This window comes from Rousettus aegyptiacus, unplaced genomic scaffold (genome assembly GCF_014176215.1).
Source record: "Rousettus aegyptiacus isolate mRouAeg1 unplaced genomic scaffold, mRouAeg1.p scaffold_m13_p_9, whole genome shotgun sequence".
Classification (NCBI taxonomy): domain Eukaryota; kingdom Metazoa; phylum Chordata; class Mammalia; order Chiroptera; family Pteropodidae; genus Rousettus; species Rousettus aegyptiacus.
Genome location: NW_023416312.1, coordinates 63075236 through 63093595, shown reverse-complemented (window position 1 = coordinate 63093595; position 18360 = coordinate 63075236). Strand labels below are relative to the sequence as shown.

At 34.8% G+C, this 18360-nt stretch overlaps 1 protein-coding gene across 1 annotated transcript in view; it reads right to left on the bottom strand.

The window, feature by feature from the left end:
• RNF128 (ring finger protein 128) overlaps positions 1-18124 on the bottom strand; it is an 89635-nt gene extending 71511 nt beyond the window's left edge. The window contains exon 1 of the mRNA XM_016148466.2: positions 17005-18124. Within this exon, the coding sequence (XP_016003952.1) occupies positions 17005-17410 (406 nt within the window). The 5' untranslated portion in view covers positions 17411-18124. The remainder of the gene's footprint in view (positions 1-17004) is intronic.
• Between the last annotated feature and the right edge of the window lie 236 nt (positions 18125-18360).

The window sequence follows — 18360 nt, the reverse complement described above, 5'->3', positions numbered from 1 at the left end:
TCAGGACTCTGGCATGGTTGCAAAAGGTGATGTACAAAGCCTCTACCTTCTACACCATCTTGTCCGGTGGTTAAGATGCCTGATTTTAAAGTAATCAATCAGATTTATTTTTGTTTTATTCAAATCTATCTGGCTGACCTTGACCGAGTATCTTGGTGTTCTCTTAATTAAAAGAGTTGTCATCGGTGTCAGAAGACATTGGAAATTTTACTTCAGATGCCAATGTAGCACACTATTATTTAAATGTGCTTGAGGCAAATACAAAAATGTTTGAACTAGTTATGAAAATTCTCTACATGCCCTCTGGTGGGCCTTTCTTTCATAAGGTTGGAACAGGAAAATGCTGTGTCATCTAGTTGTACAGTGGGTTGGAGAAAAGGAATTCCACTGTAACTATCTGGTGATAAATAAACCCTAAATACAAATTCACAAATCTTTCTGGCACAGATAAGTCTGGCTCATTTAGCTAGTTTCAAAGCTAAAAGGAAGATTTAAAATGCTAAAATGAAAACTTTGTTAGGTGCTTCATTATGTGTTTTATGAAATAAAGTCATCTTATTTTATAACTGTTGGGTAATCTCTCCATGAATGTGTAAACCAACTAAATAATTCTGCCGCAAGATGTCTGTGAAGAAGTGGATTTTAATTCAAGATTTTTACAGGGTTTTCAAAAATGAATTTTTAGATCCTCCCCTTTCTCGGGGGTGGGGGTCACATGAAGCCTAATCCTATAAGTCAGCACATATTCCTAGAATTTTGCTTATGGAGAAGAATGGAAAATTATATCAGTGTTTTCTTTAGCAAAAATTATTTATATATTTTTCTTGGATCAAAATATATTTTAACATCTTGTGTGGTAAAGTAATAAATATCCAGCGCTTATCTTCCCAACAACTTCCTTTATAGTCAAATGGGGTTGTACACAGTTAAATTGTAAAAATTGCACACATAGCCACATTTTAGTTGACCACACATTCTTGCTTATAGCTTCAGATGAAGCAAATTATGATATTAGAAAGAATCTAGAGAGATCTTTGCTTCTACTCTCCCTGGCACCAACTGGAACTGAAAAACTAGAACTGTCCAGAACATAGCTGACTATTTTCTTTATGAATTTCTCCCTAAAGCACCAAGATCAGCTTTTCATACTCCTGAGAATAAAAAAGATTTTCATTCATCAAACTAAAATTCTTCTGGACTCATTTAAGTCAATGTCCTTGGTTAAATAATTGTTCTCTGAGTTTTCTAAAACATCATCCTCAACTGCTTACACCATTAACAAAATGAATAATAACAGGTGCAAAAGTAATGCCTGGAGCATTAGAAATTTGCCTTTTGGTATGTATTGATCTTTACTGTTCTCTTTTTGTTACAGATGTTAGTCGTATGTCAAAGACAAGGGTGAACCTGATTCCAGGACAGGAAGACAAACATATTAATGGATTTGGATTATCTATTTTTTCATATTTCAGTAGAAGATGGTACTTTACTCTTTAGCCTCTGAATACAATCTATGTAGTAATTAAATTTATCTGAAAGTAAATTTAGGATAATGGGGTTTTTGTTAGTTTTCTTTTGCCATTTTGTTTGGCTGATGGCAAAGAAGTCTTGAATTACCCTCCTACTCTTAGTATTTTCTTTCTCTAAATTGAAAATAGGTATGTGATTTGAGAAGACATTTTAAAAAATATATGCTATCTCCAAGATCTCACTGTAACAAAATGGAAGTATTCCCCTAAGAAGTTATAGCATAAAAAATATCCCAAATTAATGTCAATAATACCCCACAAAACATCACAACTTCATGTTTTTAAAATGTAATTACAGGTTAAGGCCACAGGTCAGTTAAATGGAAGCCTAAAGTATCAGATTTCTAAGGTATTACTGCTTGAACAGGACATATTTTGTCAGTATTACTGCTTTACTAACATTTTAAGTACTCATAGAGGGAGGATTAATGGACCGTGGATATCTGCTTTTTTTTCTTTCAGAGAAGTATCAATAAGCTATCCAAAAGTTTAAACAATTTTCACAAATGAATGATGTGGATATTTATTTATTCATTTATTTATAAATTAAGTTTATTGGGGTGACATTAGCTAATAAAATTATATAGGTTTCAAGTATAGAATCCAATAATATGTCATATGTATATTGTGAAGTTAGATTTCCTTCCACCACCAAATATTTGATCCCCTTTACCCCTATGTACCTCCTTTTCCCACCCTTCCCTCTGGTAACCACTGTTCACTAATCTACTGTCCGTGTCCATGAATCTCTGTTTGTCATGTTTGTTTGTTGCTTTCAATTTTATATCCCACATATGAGTGAAATCATATGGTTCTCAATTTTTTCTGTCTGACTTATTTCACTTAGTGTGATTACCTCAAGATCCATCCATGTTGTCACAAATTAGATAAAGATGTTGTACATGTATACGATGGAATATTACTCAGCTACAAGAAAAAATGAAATACTGACATTTGTGGATATTCTTTTAGATTTACCTTTTTTTTTCATTGCCAGAAGTATAGTCCAAACATATAGAATAAAGAAACTAGAACTCTATTTTCATTATGAAGTTGTTTTGCTAATAAAGTAAAACTTAACTAAATCAGATTTGCCTGAGGTTGGCAAGTTGCAGAGTGTAGTAACATTTCATTATTTTGGAGAAAGGGTAAGACTTATTCTATGATGAAAGAAAATTCAAGGTATATATAAGTTCTGCACTGGGATCAGTTTACCTTGTACAAGAAAACCAATTTTCTTAGTGCATTAGTAAATAATAATTTACATAAAATCAATTGATTAAAATAATTTACATTGTCCTTTGAAGTGGATTTCTATATTTCATTAGCTTTGATTACATTACTGTATATGTCTAACAAAGTACCTTTTAAAATGCCTTCCTTAATTCTGAGATTTCCTGTCAGAGAAGACTTCCTCTTAAAATTGTAATACAAAACGCAGGTTTATTATTTTCAGATAATGCAATAACACAAATGAATTGCTACTAAAATCATGCCAAAGAGAAGCACTGCTGGATATCTTTTAATGGATAGGCAAAGATCGTTTGAAGGAAAATAGTTACTTTTATGTAGTGCTTAAAGAGAATTTCTGTCCTCTGAAGGCGGTTAATCATCTCCCCACTCCTCTAAGTGCCAACTCCACATTTTTAACTAAGATTAAACACTGGTGAGTATACTTTACTCAAATTCACATATTGTGATGCAGATCACTACATCTACAATAGCAAATATAAATAAGAGAAAGAGTAATGTTAATTTCATAATATTGTACAGGAAAACAATATATGAACTAGAATTCGGTTCCTTCGCTCCCTGCCCCTGGGTGGGTGTACACATTTCTGGGTAGGTGTGTGAATCACAGGTGGCAATCGAGGCAGTTCCTATTACCAGAGCTTTATATAGAAGCAGTCTGACAAAGAAATCATGTCCTGGACTGCCAGCTGAAGGTGAGACACCAAATAGCTTTAGGGAGAGGTAACAGAGATAAAAAGAACACTGTTAATATCCAGTTAGGCTGTCATTAAGCTGAGGAACCCCAATATTTCTGGTGTTACCACACTCCATTGGCTATTGTGAAATAGAATTGTGAAATCAGTAATCTTGGGGAGAGAATATATTTCCTCTTTTCAGCCACATTAATTCATTTTTTCATTAATGAGGACCTAGTGTTAGTCACTGTGCTAAGTTCTGTGTATAATGCAATGAATGTAACAAGGTTCCTGGATCTCCAGCAGTCTAGTATTGCTTCCAGGTCAAACCTCATCCTATCTGCTAGTTTGCACTCAAGTCACTATCAACAAATTAATTTCTGCTATGGTATCGCTTGTTAAGTTTAAGAGATTACCTTTTTCAGGACCATGTGCCTTTTAAACAGAGACTTAAAGACCCTATAACCTTTAAAACTCAAAGGGATGCTTCTTTAATGATGTATGAAATTTCAGATAATATATCATAGAGAGGAGGATACCGTTGGGCAGGAGGATTCCTCAGACCCAATAAGTCACATCGCACAAGTGACTGGCTCCCAAATCCTTCTCTAAGACACAAAAAGTAAAGTCATTCTTAAGCAGCAAAGGAAAAAGCCTCTCTTGATTAACAGAAAAAAATACATACATATATAGTAAGAAACGTTGAAATTAAAATTCTACCATTAGTAAAATGCCAAAAAGTCAATACCACTAATTGAAAATTAAGTGAATGATATAAAGTAAATAGAAGACAATTTCATGTAGTGAGGAGTCTAATGTCCTATATTGTTCAAGACGGCACAAATAGGAACAATGTGTGAAAGTTAAAGAAAGGCACATTTTGGTGTAGCTTGAAAAATAATTTTCTAAAAACTTAACCTGTCCAGCAATGAACTGAACTGCCTTGTGAGATGGTGAGTTCTTTGTCACTGAAAGAGCACAAGTAGTAAATGGATGGCCACCAGACAGGATTTTAGTTGAAGGGATTTGTGAAGTACATGGAAGATTTTTTTTTAATGTGTAGTCTATGAATTTATTAGTCAATGATAATTAGGAATCCAGGAAAGATAAAAATTGATACATAAGAATACATAAAAATTAGGCAAGAAGCAAATTAACGTGACCTAAACTACGTTTATAAGTGTTGAATAGGTTCCAAGTAAATGAGAGGTCAGGATAAACTTTTTAGTCAGAAAAGGCTCTGATAGGAAATAAATTTTGCTCAAGATTTTAAAGTGAGAAAAAGATGTGGGTAGGTGCAGAAGAGGGAGATTAAACCAGGAGAGGGGATGACCTCATCAGCGTCATCTTACTACCACCATTTTTTTAAAAATTAAATTTATTGGGGTGATATTGGTTAATAGAATATAGGTTTCAAATGTAAAATTTAATAATCCATCCTATTTAGTTGCATTGTATGTTCACCACCCAGAGTCAAATCTCCTTCTGTCACCATGTATTTGAACTCTTTTAACCATGCTTCTACCTTTATTTTCGGGTGTCTACTATAGAACAGGCACCATGCTAAGTGCTTTCCTTAGATGTGTTATTTCATTTAACCCTTAAAACTTCCCTATAAAGTAGTACTATAGTATTCGCATTTTACAAATGAGATGCCTGAGATGACAAGACTGTAATTTAGAAAGGTTAAATAAATTGTCCAAGATCGTACAGCTAGAAAACAAGTAGTAGGTCTGGTATTCAAATCCAGGTCTGTCTCCCTACAGAGCCCATAACCTCAATCACTACTACATTCCACTGCTTCTCATTGAAACAACTGTACATTATTTTGATTTTAGTAAAAATGAGTTGTATGCTCGAAGTCTCAGACAACCATGAAATGTAAAACTTGGAAAAGACTGGACAAATAGTTGGCCCTCAGTAAATATTTATTGAATGAATAAGTAAAATCTTGCTTTTGAAATGAAAAAAAAACCACCCACACATTTTTACATTTATTTTATTCCCGTATTAGAAAACATAATTGTCAGCCAGAGCTTGCTCTTCCTAAAAGCTTACCTCCTAGCCACAGCACAGCTTCCCTTGGCCCAGGCTATAGATATGTAAACAAGAATGAATAGCGCCTCAGGGCTTTACACCCTAGGGATTAACCTTGCCTCTTGTATCCCAGGTGGGTGAGGTATCATGTGGTAATATGCAACAATTTAGAGCCTTAGTGTTTCTCTTTAGCACTTTGTTAAGCTTCCCTTGTTGAGCCAAAGGGCTGTAGTTTTCAGGAAAGAAATGATGAGTTCTTTGTGAAATGTTCAGAGAAACTACACATCTTCCTTTAGCCAAAATGCAACTTAACCCTCTCTACATCTGAGTTCTGTTCCAAGAATTCTCCACAACACCCTTTGGTAAATATGTCCTTTTGGGCATATCCTGTTTTTTAATTTTTTTTTAATTTATATTTTTATAAGACTAATTTTCTAAGGGAATTTGCCTATATGGTTGGGATGGTACTAAATTTCTTGGAATTAACCACTGTGGCCTCCAACTACAACTAATTTTATTGTACCTAAGTTACTGAGAGTATTTAGATGCTGGTTGTATCCTATATGAGGCTAATAAAAGTAATCAATGGAAAATTTATTTAAACAAATTTGGTTCACATAGACATTTTTAGAGCTAAAATAATATCAAACATCCTATTTGATTTGATTCTACACCCCTCTGCCTCCTCCTCTGCTGAACTGATTGCTTTGTGGAAAAGAACTCAATTTACATTTTTATTGAAAAGCTAAAAATATATACAAGTGAATGGAAATTGGATTTAATTGAATTCTGGAATGCAAGGCATCCAGGCATTTAATGACTGAAATTTTGACGTCCTAAGCCCTTGACTAGGTTTCTACCAGTTTTTACTAAAATCAAAATCTCCTCAATGCAGAGATAGGTAATTAGTATTACTCATAACAGATGGATCATTTCCCAGAACACTTGTTAAAACAGGCCAAAAGAATTTTATTATGTGCTCTTTTTTTTTATAATTTCATATTTTTATACAACATCGTCCAGGTACACAGTTTCCACCTGATTTAAGAATTTAAAGCAGTTCCCTTAGGAATCTTAGGTTTGGTCAGTTTTACATTCAGGTCATTCAGCACCAATTACCCTCCACTGTGTTCCCCCTTACTGCCCAAAGATTACATGCCCCTCCTTCACCCTTGTAATCTACAATCACAGGTCTAGGACCTTTCTGATCTAAATTCTTTCATATTTTCATGTCTACCCATTCAGCTATGCCCTGTTCAGCTCGCTCAAGAGTGCCTGCTCTTTTGTGAATAATTCCCTCGTTTTGTATACACTGCTGGCCTTCTATGTCCTCCACTTGTGTGAGATAACTCTAGTTCAGAATTTAGTTTGAAACCTTGGATTAATGCTCCCTGGTCTCACATTAATGTCATCCTTAGTTATTGCCCTAAATGGAAGCTAATTTGGTTAATATTCACTCCTATGCTCTTTTCTACTGTTTACTTTATTCTTTCACTGTTTCCCTCCCAAAAGTTTCCACTGTATCTTCTAGCTCTCTGGTTCATGACACATGCTTAACTGGTAAAATTCCCTTGTTTTCTTTTCACTGAGGGTTATACTAAAGCTTTTGATATTTTCTTATGATCCCTGACTCATCTTACCTTGAGTCATCATTCCTTCTTAAGTTATTTTCAATAGAGGCAGTTCATCCTTCTGTACCCACATATTTCAGGTCTATAAGGGGGTCTCCTCATTCCTGCATGGTTGTTTCCAGACTGCCATTCACCCTTTCCTCATGAATAAAACTCCTGCTTCTTGGTGACTCATGGCAGCCAAGAGACTCATGGCACTTGGTTTTACCATCCTCTATTTTGGGCTTCTGTGTTTGGTCATGGACCAACTTCGCAGTCATTATCCCTCATATATGAAGACTTTGTCATTTGGATCACAGTCATCCTCTCTATCATAAGTCCTTCTATCATCTAACACTCTGGCCTCATTGTGATGCAACTTCAGGAATCTTTGCCTCCATTCCACATTCATTCATTCATTCATTCATTCATTTAATGGTGACATTGGTTCACAAAATCCAGTAAGTTTCAAGTATACAAGTCTACAGTAAAGCATATATATATATATATATATATATATATATATATATATATATATATATTGCATTGTGGGTTCATGTCCCATAGTTCCATTCCACTTTAGGCACCTCACTGCCATGGCCATACACTGGACATCATCAGTCTGATCTGTTCGACTTCTGAAATCTTCACAGAAATACTCTACTTTCTGATTGCCTACCCTGTAACTCTTCCTTTTATACTCCCACTGCTGATCTTTGACTTCTCTTGCTATCATCTTCTGTAATATTAATATCCATGTCAATAACCCTACTAACACCCTGAAATTTCTTAATCCCTTCAGCTCCAATAATAACCTTAACACTTCCATGATAGTGCTTTTCATATTCTGTCTTCTACTAGTTGTATAAATATCCATTCTCCCTATTACATTTTTCTCCTTGATGACAATGATCATGTTTTTGTACCATTTTTGTACAGTGCATAGTACATACTCATTAGAGAGGTAGTATCAGGTACTGATTAAAAGCATGAACTCTGGAGTCAGGATATTAGGGTTGAAATGCTAGTTTTGCAATCTACTAGATGTATCACCATGGGGGACATTAACCGACCTTTCTATGCCTCAGTTCCCTTATATATAAAACGGGGATACTAATTCTATGTACCTCATGGAGTTATTGAAATGATTATACTTAGAAGAATGCTTGGCACATAGCTAATAAAATACTTACTATTAACAATTGCAATCATTTATGGCAAGGCAAATAGATTTTAATAGAAATTAGGTGCAATACTGAAAGAAAAAAGAGCTCTAATTATTAGAAATAATAATACCGAGAGTCATTGAAAAGAGAAGTTAAAAGCAAGTGATTAAGCAAATTTCATTCTCTTCTATTTGTACTTTCCACTGAGGAGATGTCAATGTATTGATTATCGCAGACACTAATTTGTTTGTACACATGGTATCACTATCATTGCATAGTGAAGTCATTAGAAGGTCACACTGAAAATATGATATTAAAATTTTGGATAAAATATGACATGCATCTGAAAATCTAAAAAGCTATTACAAACATTATTATATTGTTAAATACTTATGTGATCATGACAGGTTCAGAGCATAGCTGGAATAGGTTGTTCTTACATGACGTGATGAGCGATACTCTGAAATAACATTTCCCCAAATTACTGTTTCATAGTTCTCTCAAAGGTCCTGATAACATGAGTTAGAAATCAGGTTTGTTCACTTAAGTCATGTTGTTTCCAGGTGCAACAAGTAAAGTTCCTCCTGCAATACTTTATTAAAGTAGCTCCTACATAGCTAACAATTCCAAAAATGAGCAGGACACAGGACTTGCAAGTTTAGATGCAAATTGATACGATTTATTTACTACTTAGGGAAAATAGGCTTGCATGAATAGGGGTATTTGGGGTAAGAGGACTTAGAAACCCAGGCTTGCGGAAGAGGAAGGAAGAGAGTACTTAAGAGAAACTAGCCTGTTTTTCATGATCCTACTCACGCATTTCTGTCTGTATTTACACATACACGCATACACATGAGCACACATATTCTTTCCTAATAATTACCAGTAATTTTGGGGGAAATCAATCTCCTGATAGCAAATCATAATATAATAAATAAAACATTGAAATTTTAGGAGGAAGCAGACAAGTGTTAAGCACAGAATATGTTAAGGAACAAAAAGCACACATTTAGACTCTCACAAAACATTCCTCTATTTTAAAATGGAGAAAAGGAAGATGAAATGTACTTTAAAAGCTCAGTATAATTTTACTCATTTTGTTTCCTGGAAATCAGCATCCATAGGTACTATATCATTGACTTCCTTATAAAAATAAAAATTCTTAGGCAATTTTGTATGTATGTGTCTGAATGGGGAAAGAGAGACAGAAAGAGAACACTTGGAAACTTACATGAGAGTATGAGAGAGAAGTATCAAAAGTCTGTTATTGTTAGCCAGGTGATATTAAAGCTTGTGATGTTTGTAAAGTTTAATGCATTCTAAGCTTAACGGACATGTTTTCCAGACCTGACATGTTATGTACTTGTTAGTACATCTCATGATCATATCAGTTTTTAAAATAATTGTGCCATTTTTTAACTTGTGCTATAATGTGATTGTCTAATATTTTGCTTATAAATCTATCTTTTTGCCCATGTTTTTCTATTTTACATCTGCCTCTATATTTGTTACTCTTTATTCTTCACTATGGCACTTCATCTTGTTTTAATAAACAATTTTTCTAATTTTTCAAGATGTTTTGAAATTTTGTTCATGTCTTACAACTTGGCATTCAACTTGGAGTTGTAGTTACAAGCAACAAAAATATTTTTAATCCTTTTATCCAGGGCACCAATAAAAAATATTTGAAAAAAAACTTCCCTTTTACCTATTGTTTCTGTATATCACTTTATTATTTTTCCTAAGCTGACAGTAAATTGTTGGATTTCCCATTGGGGTCATATGCTACAACAGTGAATATATAGTCATGTACCATACAGCAACATATCTGTGAAAGACAGATTGCATATATGTCAGTGGTCCCAGCTTACGAGCAACAGGCAATACCATATAGCCTAGGAGTATAACAGGCTTTATTAGCTAGGTTTGTGTAAGTACACTGTATGATGTTCACACAACGATGACCTCACCTAACGACACATTTCTCAGAAGTATCCTGTCATTAAGATGCACATGACTGTATCTATATTTATATGTTGATCTACATACACACAGATATATCTATCTATCTATAGTTATTTATTTATTTATTTATTCATTCATTCATTCTAGCTTGCCAGTAATAATGAGATTCAAAAGCCTTACTGAAGTCCTGAAACTTGATAAAAAGCACCTCCCAGTGACCTCTATCAAACAACACAATGACATAACAGTGAGAGCATTTTTTTAGTAAAGTTAGGAACAAGTCAAGAATGTATACTATTACTACTGTTGGAGCCCTAGACAATGGAGTAAAACCACTGGAAAGAATTAAGAGATACAATTAACATAAAAGATGAGGCAAAACTTTATAGAGAAAATGATCATTTATCTTAAAAATTCAAGAGAATCAATGGACAGACTATTAAAATTAGTAGGGGTTCAACGAGATATTCAGGTGTAAGATCAACATCAATAACGATGCAAGATTAACATCAATATCTTCCTTAGTTATTAGTAATAACTATGTTCATTGAAGTATTGTCTATAAAAGAACAGAGTGGAAAACAAACAAAATGTTCATTAATAGGGGAGTGGTTAAGTAAATTATGTGTGTGTACACACTATGAAAAATGTGGTATTTAAAAGAATAAATTAGATCTAAATGCAAATTTATTGACATGAAAATAACTCCAATTCCTACTGTCAAGTGACAAAAGCAAACTACAGAATAATTTTGTTAATTTTATAAATAAAATGCAAGTTTACATATATATGAAAATGAATAGAAGAAGCTTGACGTGTTAGCTAACAAAATGAACAGCAATTCATTTATCTCTTGGGAGAAGACCCAGAGTCAGTGTGGTAGTTGGAGGAACTTTAATTATATCTTTAGTGTTTTTGTTTTAGGAGAAAGTATTGCTTGTATAGATAAAATAAAAACAATTTAAAAATACAATGGTTTGCTGAATTCCCCTAATCAACTTCATTTAAACCTGTACATCTTTGATATATAAATGGGAATTGTTTTCCAGTTTCTTAAACTTTAATTTCAACAACTAGTGAAAACCATGCACTATGCTCAATACAATAGATACAATGGCAAGCATGACATAGTCTCTATCCTTCTGAAACTTACAATCAAGTGGGAGAGACATATAATAAGCAAATAACAAATATTGGCAAATGAGAAATTTAAACAAAAATGAGAAGTGGGTTTTGATGAAAAAAAATGTGGTGGAGGCAGACTTCTTAGAGAAGATATTTAAACTGGGATTTAGAGGATTTGTTGAGTGTGATAGTGATGGTAGTATTGGGGAGAAAAGCTAGCAAAAAGGGTCTCAGAGAAAAACTTCAGGTGTTAGAGAACATATCTGAAGTTCAGAGGATTATGAAGGAGAGGGAGAGTGGCACTGTTAGGTTGGAAAGGTAGGCAGAGGACAGATTATGCAAGTCCTTTTAGGCATAGTAAAGTTTAGATTTTATTTAAAGAATAAAAGAAAGTCAGGGGGCTTTGAATAGAGGAACAAATGTGATCTAGCCTATATTCTTAGTATATTGCACTGGCTGCCATGTAGGGAAATATGGGGTAGTCAGCAAGAGTTGAAGCAGGAGCACAAGTTGAAGGCCATTTGCAGTAGTCAGTGTGAGAGATGATAGTACCCTGCACTAGACTGGTCATAGTGCTCATGGTTATCTTTTTGGAGGAAGAATTACATGAAAATATGAAGGAGAAATGATTTACGTAGAGGGAACAGCAGGTGCAAAAGATGATCATATTTCTCTATTGATTTGGAATTAAAAGACTAGAGTGACTGAGGCATAATAATATGGAGGAGAGGGGTGTGGAATAAGGTTTGATCATTTAGGCTCTTTAGGACATGGCATAAAGCCTGGATTTTATTCTAATTGGGACTGAATTACATTTTCCCTGGATCAGTCTGGCTGCTATGTGAAAGACAAGACAATGTAGAGGGGCAAGAGTAGCAGGGAGACCCATTGGGAGGCTATTGTAATCCAGATGAGAGATGACTTTGGCCTGGGTTTGGATGCAGGTAAGCACAGGTGGGAAAATGAATGAACTTAATAAATGCTTGGAAGTGGAACCAGCAGTACTTTATGTTTAATGAGATGTAGAAATGAAGAAGAGGGAGGTTTCAAATGCCTTCAGGATTAAGGGTGGGGAAGAATTTAGTGGAATTGAGAGATTAAAAGGAACCCAATGGCTAGAGCTCAGTGAGTGTGGGGGAGGTGAGAAAAGTTAAGGTCAGAGTGGCAGACAGAAGCCATGTGATTCATGGATGGGTAAGGATATGTAAAGGAGTTTGCATTTATTCTCAGTGCCATGGGAAGCCACTAAAGGATTTTAAACAGTCTGATATATCTTTTATAAAAAGCGGTTTTGGCTTCAATGTGGGGAATGGACTTGGAAGGGGACAAGAGAAGCAGGGAGATCAGTTAGGAAGTTACTGCAGAAGTCTGAGGATGAAGTTTTGGAGATGGATACAACTAGATAGATGAGACTCATTTGAAGTGGAACCGACTAGTTTTCTTGAATTAAGCTTGTCTTTGTATGTATATCTGAGTCTAAGCCTTATTGAAGTTTTTATTATCTTCTCACTTCGTTTATATGCTGTTTTTATTTCTCCTCTAATTTCTAGAAATATTTTTTCCCCTAAAACATGTGAGTTTCCTGCTGTGATTAAGCCCTTCATTTCTATGCACTTAATTTCTCCAGAATTGGTGAGTTCTGGGGATTCTGAAATGCTGCAAACCACACCCTGTAATCCACTTTGCTGGACACAGTCAAAATGATAAAAACATAAGAACCATTTTCTCTCTCCCAAATTATTGACTTTGCTGAAATAAGCTACAGTCAAATCTGAGCATTTCTATTTAATAGTATATTTAACTTCCAAAGCCTGTTTGCTCAACAAACACTAAACTTGTTCTGAATTTTCTGTTTTAAACTGAGGAGTCCTGATTTTTCTTGCATATCTGGGACAGAACTGAATGGATGTTTGTGAAGCATTTGGAAAGGGTGGTTAAGAAGTTATATGATTACTTAAGGATACTATAAGCATAGTATTCTATTTCTAATGCCATCGAAATACCAAATCAAAACATACTGCACATTGAGAAACTTTGAATTAAAGGTTTAGCTCCACGTACTTGGCTATACAGCATTCCTCTTCAGTGGGAGCTCTTCTCAGACTGAAGTTTTCCCCTTCAGAGAAATAATCCTGCTAGTAGGGAGGCTGTAAATAGGCTGGGCCTAGGAATAAGGGCATTCTGTCCCCATAACATGAAACCATGTGAGACAAGGGGTGCAGAAGCATTCCTTAGACTTGTTTGAGACCTTGAAGGCAGCCCATAGTGGATGGGGAAGCACAGAAATACGAATTGTGGGGAGAGAACATATTCATACAACAGTAAGAATGTGGGCATAGATGTGGGCATAGTGCATTGTCAATGAGAAGGAGGCAAGTAGCCCCTGACATCTAGAACCTGGCCTGACACTATCAGTTGGGCCTTGGTGTTTCCTTGTTGAACATAAACAATCTCTCTCGCAGAACATCAACATGAGAGGTCAGTCTGTGATGATGGATCAAAACAAAAACAAGACCACTCCATCATCATGTCTGAACAGTCACAATATGAACAGTGTTCAAGCCATAAAAATGATCAGACATCTGCCACCCTGGCTGCTTCCGTAAGAATTACAGTTCTAGCTTTGGGTTACTCTTCCTCACTTACGAATATGATTTATTTAGAAATCCAATCACTGAATTACCCCCATTTCCTGTTAGCATCCAAGTCTAGAACAAACGCAGCTAGAGTGACCAACTCAGCCTGGTTTTCCCATGAATTTCCTGCTTTTAGCACTTAAAGTCCTGCATTCCAGAAAATCCCTGTTGTAGGCAACTGGGATGGCTGTTCAATGGCCTGCTTCCTTGAACCCTCCCCAAAAACATCTAAAGCAAGTCCAAATCCTGTAAGTCCTTTCTAACACCCTCTTATTGAGATACCCTATAGTTTCCCATGGTATGCATTCTCCTCTCATTGCAACAAGTAATAAACCCAACATTTTCAACTATAGGTCTGCTCCTAGTGGTCTCTGGTTGGAGGTCATTGACATCAGTAAGAAGTAAAGAGACACTATATTGTGGAAATGCTAGTAAGGCCTAGAATGGAAAAATGGGACTCAAGAAATGAAGAGATAGGGGAAATTGGGAAAGAACGAAAAGGTTCCATATCCCTGAGGGGCTGAGTGTGTGGTTTTCTGAAAAGGTGGCTTTTAGGGGTGATAAAGGATGAGGTGATGGACGACGAAGCCATAAGCTTTTGTAAGAGGAGGAGGAACTGTTGGCCACATGCTCTGTGCTTAAACAGAATGAAATACCAATGAAAAAGAGAAAAAACAAAAAAAATATGGCTTATGTTATAAAATAATGACTCAATCTTTTTTTTTTTAGATGAGGCAACCCTTGGTTGACCTCACAGATTGTAAGGAACTTGTCAGCTTACAATCCCTTATCCTTTACAAATTTTATCTATCTATCTATCTATCTATCTATCTATCTATCTATCTATCTATCAATCATCTATCTATCTATTTACACCTACGGCACCTGGTCTTCCTAGGTGGTCTCCCATTCAAGTACTAACCAGGCCCGAACCTGCTTAGCTTCTGAGATCACATAGGATCAGGCCTGAATGACTCAATCTTTAATAAGCTAGAGATTGATCATAGAGTTTTCATATCCACACTTGTTTTCCTGTCTTTATCAACTGAATTATATAATAGTTTGTATATAAGGGACGTTTCTGAGAAGAACTGCAATGACACTCTAGTTTACAAGTCTTATTAGTGCAAAACATTAAATTTATACTTTTAGTTCTCTGGGGTTGATATCGTTCAGTATAAAAGATCAGTATTCATTAACTAAGTGTCCTAGAATAGAGCCTGACACATAGTAAATGACAATAAATGTTAACTATGGCAATTACTATCATTATGCTTTATTTCAATGTATTTATTTTAAAACAGGGGCAATGCTGCAATTTTTAAAAGATGTTTTTGACAACATATCCTTGATTATATTGGAGGTATATATTGAATAATAAATGTAACTTCCTTGTTATTTAAACTTGGCTCAGAGCCATATATTCAAACGACTGTGTGCATGTCTTTTGGAGAGATTTATTGTAAGTGACCTTTGTTAAATCTTTTAAATTCAGTAGGTATTGGGTCCCTACTGCATGTTGCAAATCAAGTTTTGAAAACAGGACTACTATTTAGCTTCATACTGTTTATACTTTAAAAATAGCTGGGTAGTGAATGAGCAGAGTATGATCATCCATGCAAAAGGAAACCTAGAGTACTCAGAATCTAGAAGTTGAAACATAAAGGAAGTAGTTTCCTTAGAACAGCTTTAATTTTAGATTTCCATCAGAAATCTGCCTCATTTATTTCTACAGAAATAAAAGTCACTTGTAAAAATATAGGAAAATAAAGGGAATGCTTATGAAATGCCCTTAACTGAAAAATAATCTGAATGTGTGAGTTCTGGCAATGTCCAGGATCTGTTACAAAGGTAGCAAGTAGAGTTTTGTACATTTACAACAATTTTGTATTACTGAAAATCATCTTACTTGTTTATTTGGTACCCAGAAAAACAAGCAGCATGGTTTTCAAATATTAGTGCTAAATTGCCACATTATATGTATATGACTTGAATGTTCCAATCCCTCTATTACTCTTAACACAAATTTTATTTACTCTCTTTTACAATTCTGACATCTGTTTAACTTACAATAATTTTCTCAGAGGCCAAATTTGGTGGTGATAACACCAGTTTTCCTGATATTGTGTTCTGTCAACTCTCGCCTTGTTTGAAATTATTACCATTTATTTTTGGCCAAGTCTGGGGCCCAAAATGCCCATATCCACCTATAGTATAGAAAACCTGGATCAGTAGTCTACTTCTTTAGTGACTTAAACACCTTTGTTTAGAATGTGGCATTTTTTTTTTTACAAAATAAAGCAAAAACAGTAATTCTCAGAAGTAAATACCTTTATAAAGTTAATAATTGATGATTATATTTTCTTAAGAAGTCATAAGTAAACATTTCTGAGAAATCTTTACTTTTGATGTGAATTGCTATGTTATCCTATGTCTGTCATATCCTTTTCAATGTAAAATATTTCTGACCGAGTAGTTTTATATGTATTAGTCCCACAAACAGATTCAAATCTCATCTGCATATGGCAGAAAGATGAATTCTTATTTCTGTAAACATTTTGCATACTTATAATCTGCTACTGTTTAATCATAAGAATAAATCAGTTTTGCAACTACCACATATTTGAATACATTCAACACCCTTTTGTATTAGAAAATGAATTAAAAGTACAAATTAACAATGAAATAAAAATATTTTTCTTTAATGTTTGCAGGTTTAGGCATATATTATTAAAATGCAATCATATAATACACTGAGAAATCTAATATAGATAAGAAAATTGTGAAAGAAAACAGGAACTACTTCATGAATTGCTTTTGTTCTTGCAGAAAATTAATCATAAATATTAAGTAATAGTGAAATAATTCCAAGTAGTGCCAGGAAAGAAAATTTAAAGTTAAATTGTTTTACACTCTCGTTGCCAGATCTTAAGAGTAATCCTAGATGGAAATAACATTTTAAAATAAACAGAGACAGAAACCCTTTTTAGGAATCTATTACTACTTACCAAAATTTGCCATCTGTGTTGTCTTGTTGCCACTCTCAGGAATGTTGTAAATCACAACAGCATCAGCATTTCTTCTGGCTGCTGTTTGGATTTTTTCTGAAAATGTACAATTACCTCTTTCTATGAGTGCAATCCAGGGTTTCTCAGTATTAGTAAACTCAGTGTTGTAGTCGCAAGCTTGGTAGTTATTGTTCTTAGGGATGCCCACCACTCCCATAGCATTAGCCACTGGTGAGGCTAATCCATAAACACCACATTCACACTTCTCCGTTGTGGTGTAGTTGCTGGTTTCATTGTAATAAGTCACAGTCACATAGGCGTTCATTGAAAAAGACGTTGAGATTTTAAATAAAACTGTAAAAATTACAAGCAGCCAAAAACAACTGGACTTTTTCTCCTGGTTCATTGCTCGTTCATCTGAGCATAAAATTTAAGGTGTTTGCTGATATTTCCAACTATCAGTCACCATTTGTCCACTTAGATCCCCGCTAAGCAGAAGTTTGAAATTTCAGTTGCAAGTAGGTAACTGATCTCACCTCAAGCAACATAAGCTCTGAATACATCAGCTCTATTTCACTTTAGTTTTGCCTTCCCCTCCTCCAACTGTACACACATGCAACCTTTAACCTGGACTACCTTAATAATAAATAACACCATCAACTTTATTCTACATATCAGCTTATCAGGGCTGGATGACTTCCTTCATTGACATTTTTTTCTTCTTGCTGTTGCAAGCTAATGCACCTTCATAAACATGAAGTGGATTGGAGCAAGGAATTGGACTCTTGGGAATCCCACGTGACAAGCCTGAAAGTCACCTCTCTCAGAATATCTAAAACACCAAACTGGTTTTCCAAGTCCTGCTGAAATGTGCTATCAACCAGTTCAGTCAGGAGCAGGTTAAGATCCACAATTTCAATTGCTGTGGCATTAGTGGAATTTATTTTACAGCCTTTTTTTCTCTCTTATTTCTTTGTGGAATTTTTCTTAACAGGCTCCCCAAGGAATACCTTCTGCCACCTGTTTATTCATTGAAAAGTAAACATATTTCAGTAGTTAGAGATCTTTTCCTGTCAAGTACAGTGCCTTTCCCATGGTAGGCACTCAAATATTTGTTGATTGACTGATATCTATAAGTTGCTGCATTCCATTAAGTTTTATGTCCTATGTGTTATACTATAACAAGATTGTACCATATTTAATTTTTAATATTTAGAATTTTAAATTCTAGTTCTTTACAATGTATAGACCGGTTTATGTTTTTTCAATGCTTCCTTTATTGTAAGTTCTATTTTTAATCAGGAGTACACTGGACACCAGCACCGCTCAGACATTGCTATGGAGTCAACTGGTCTG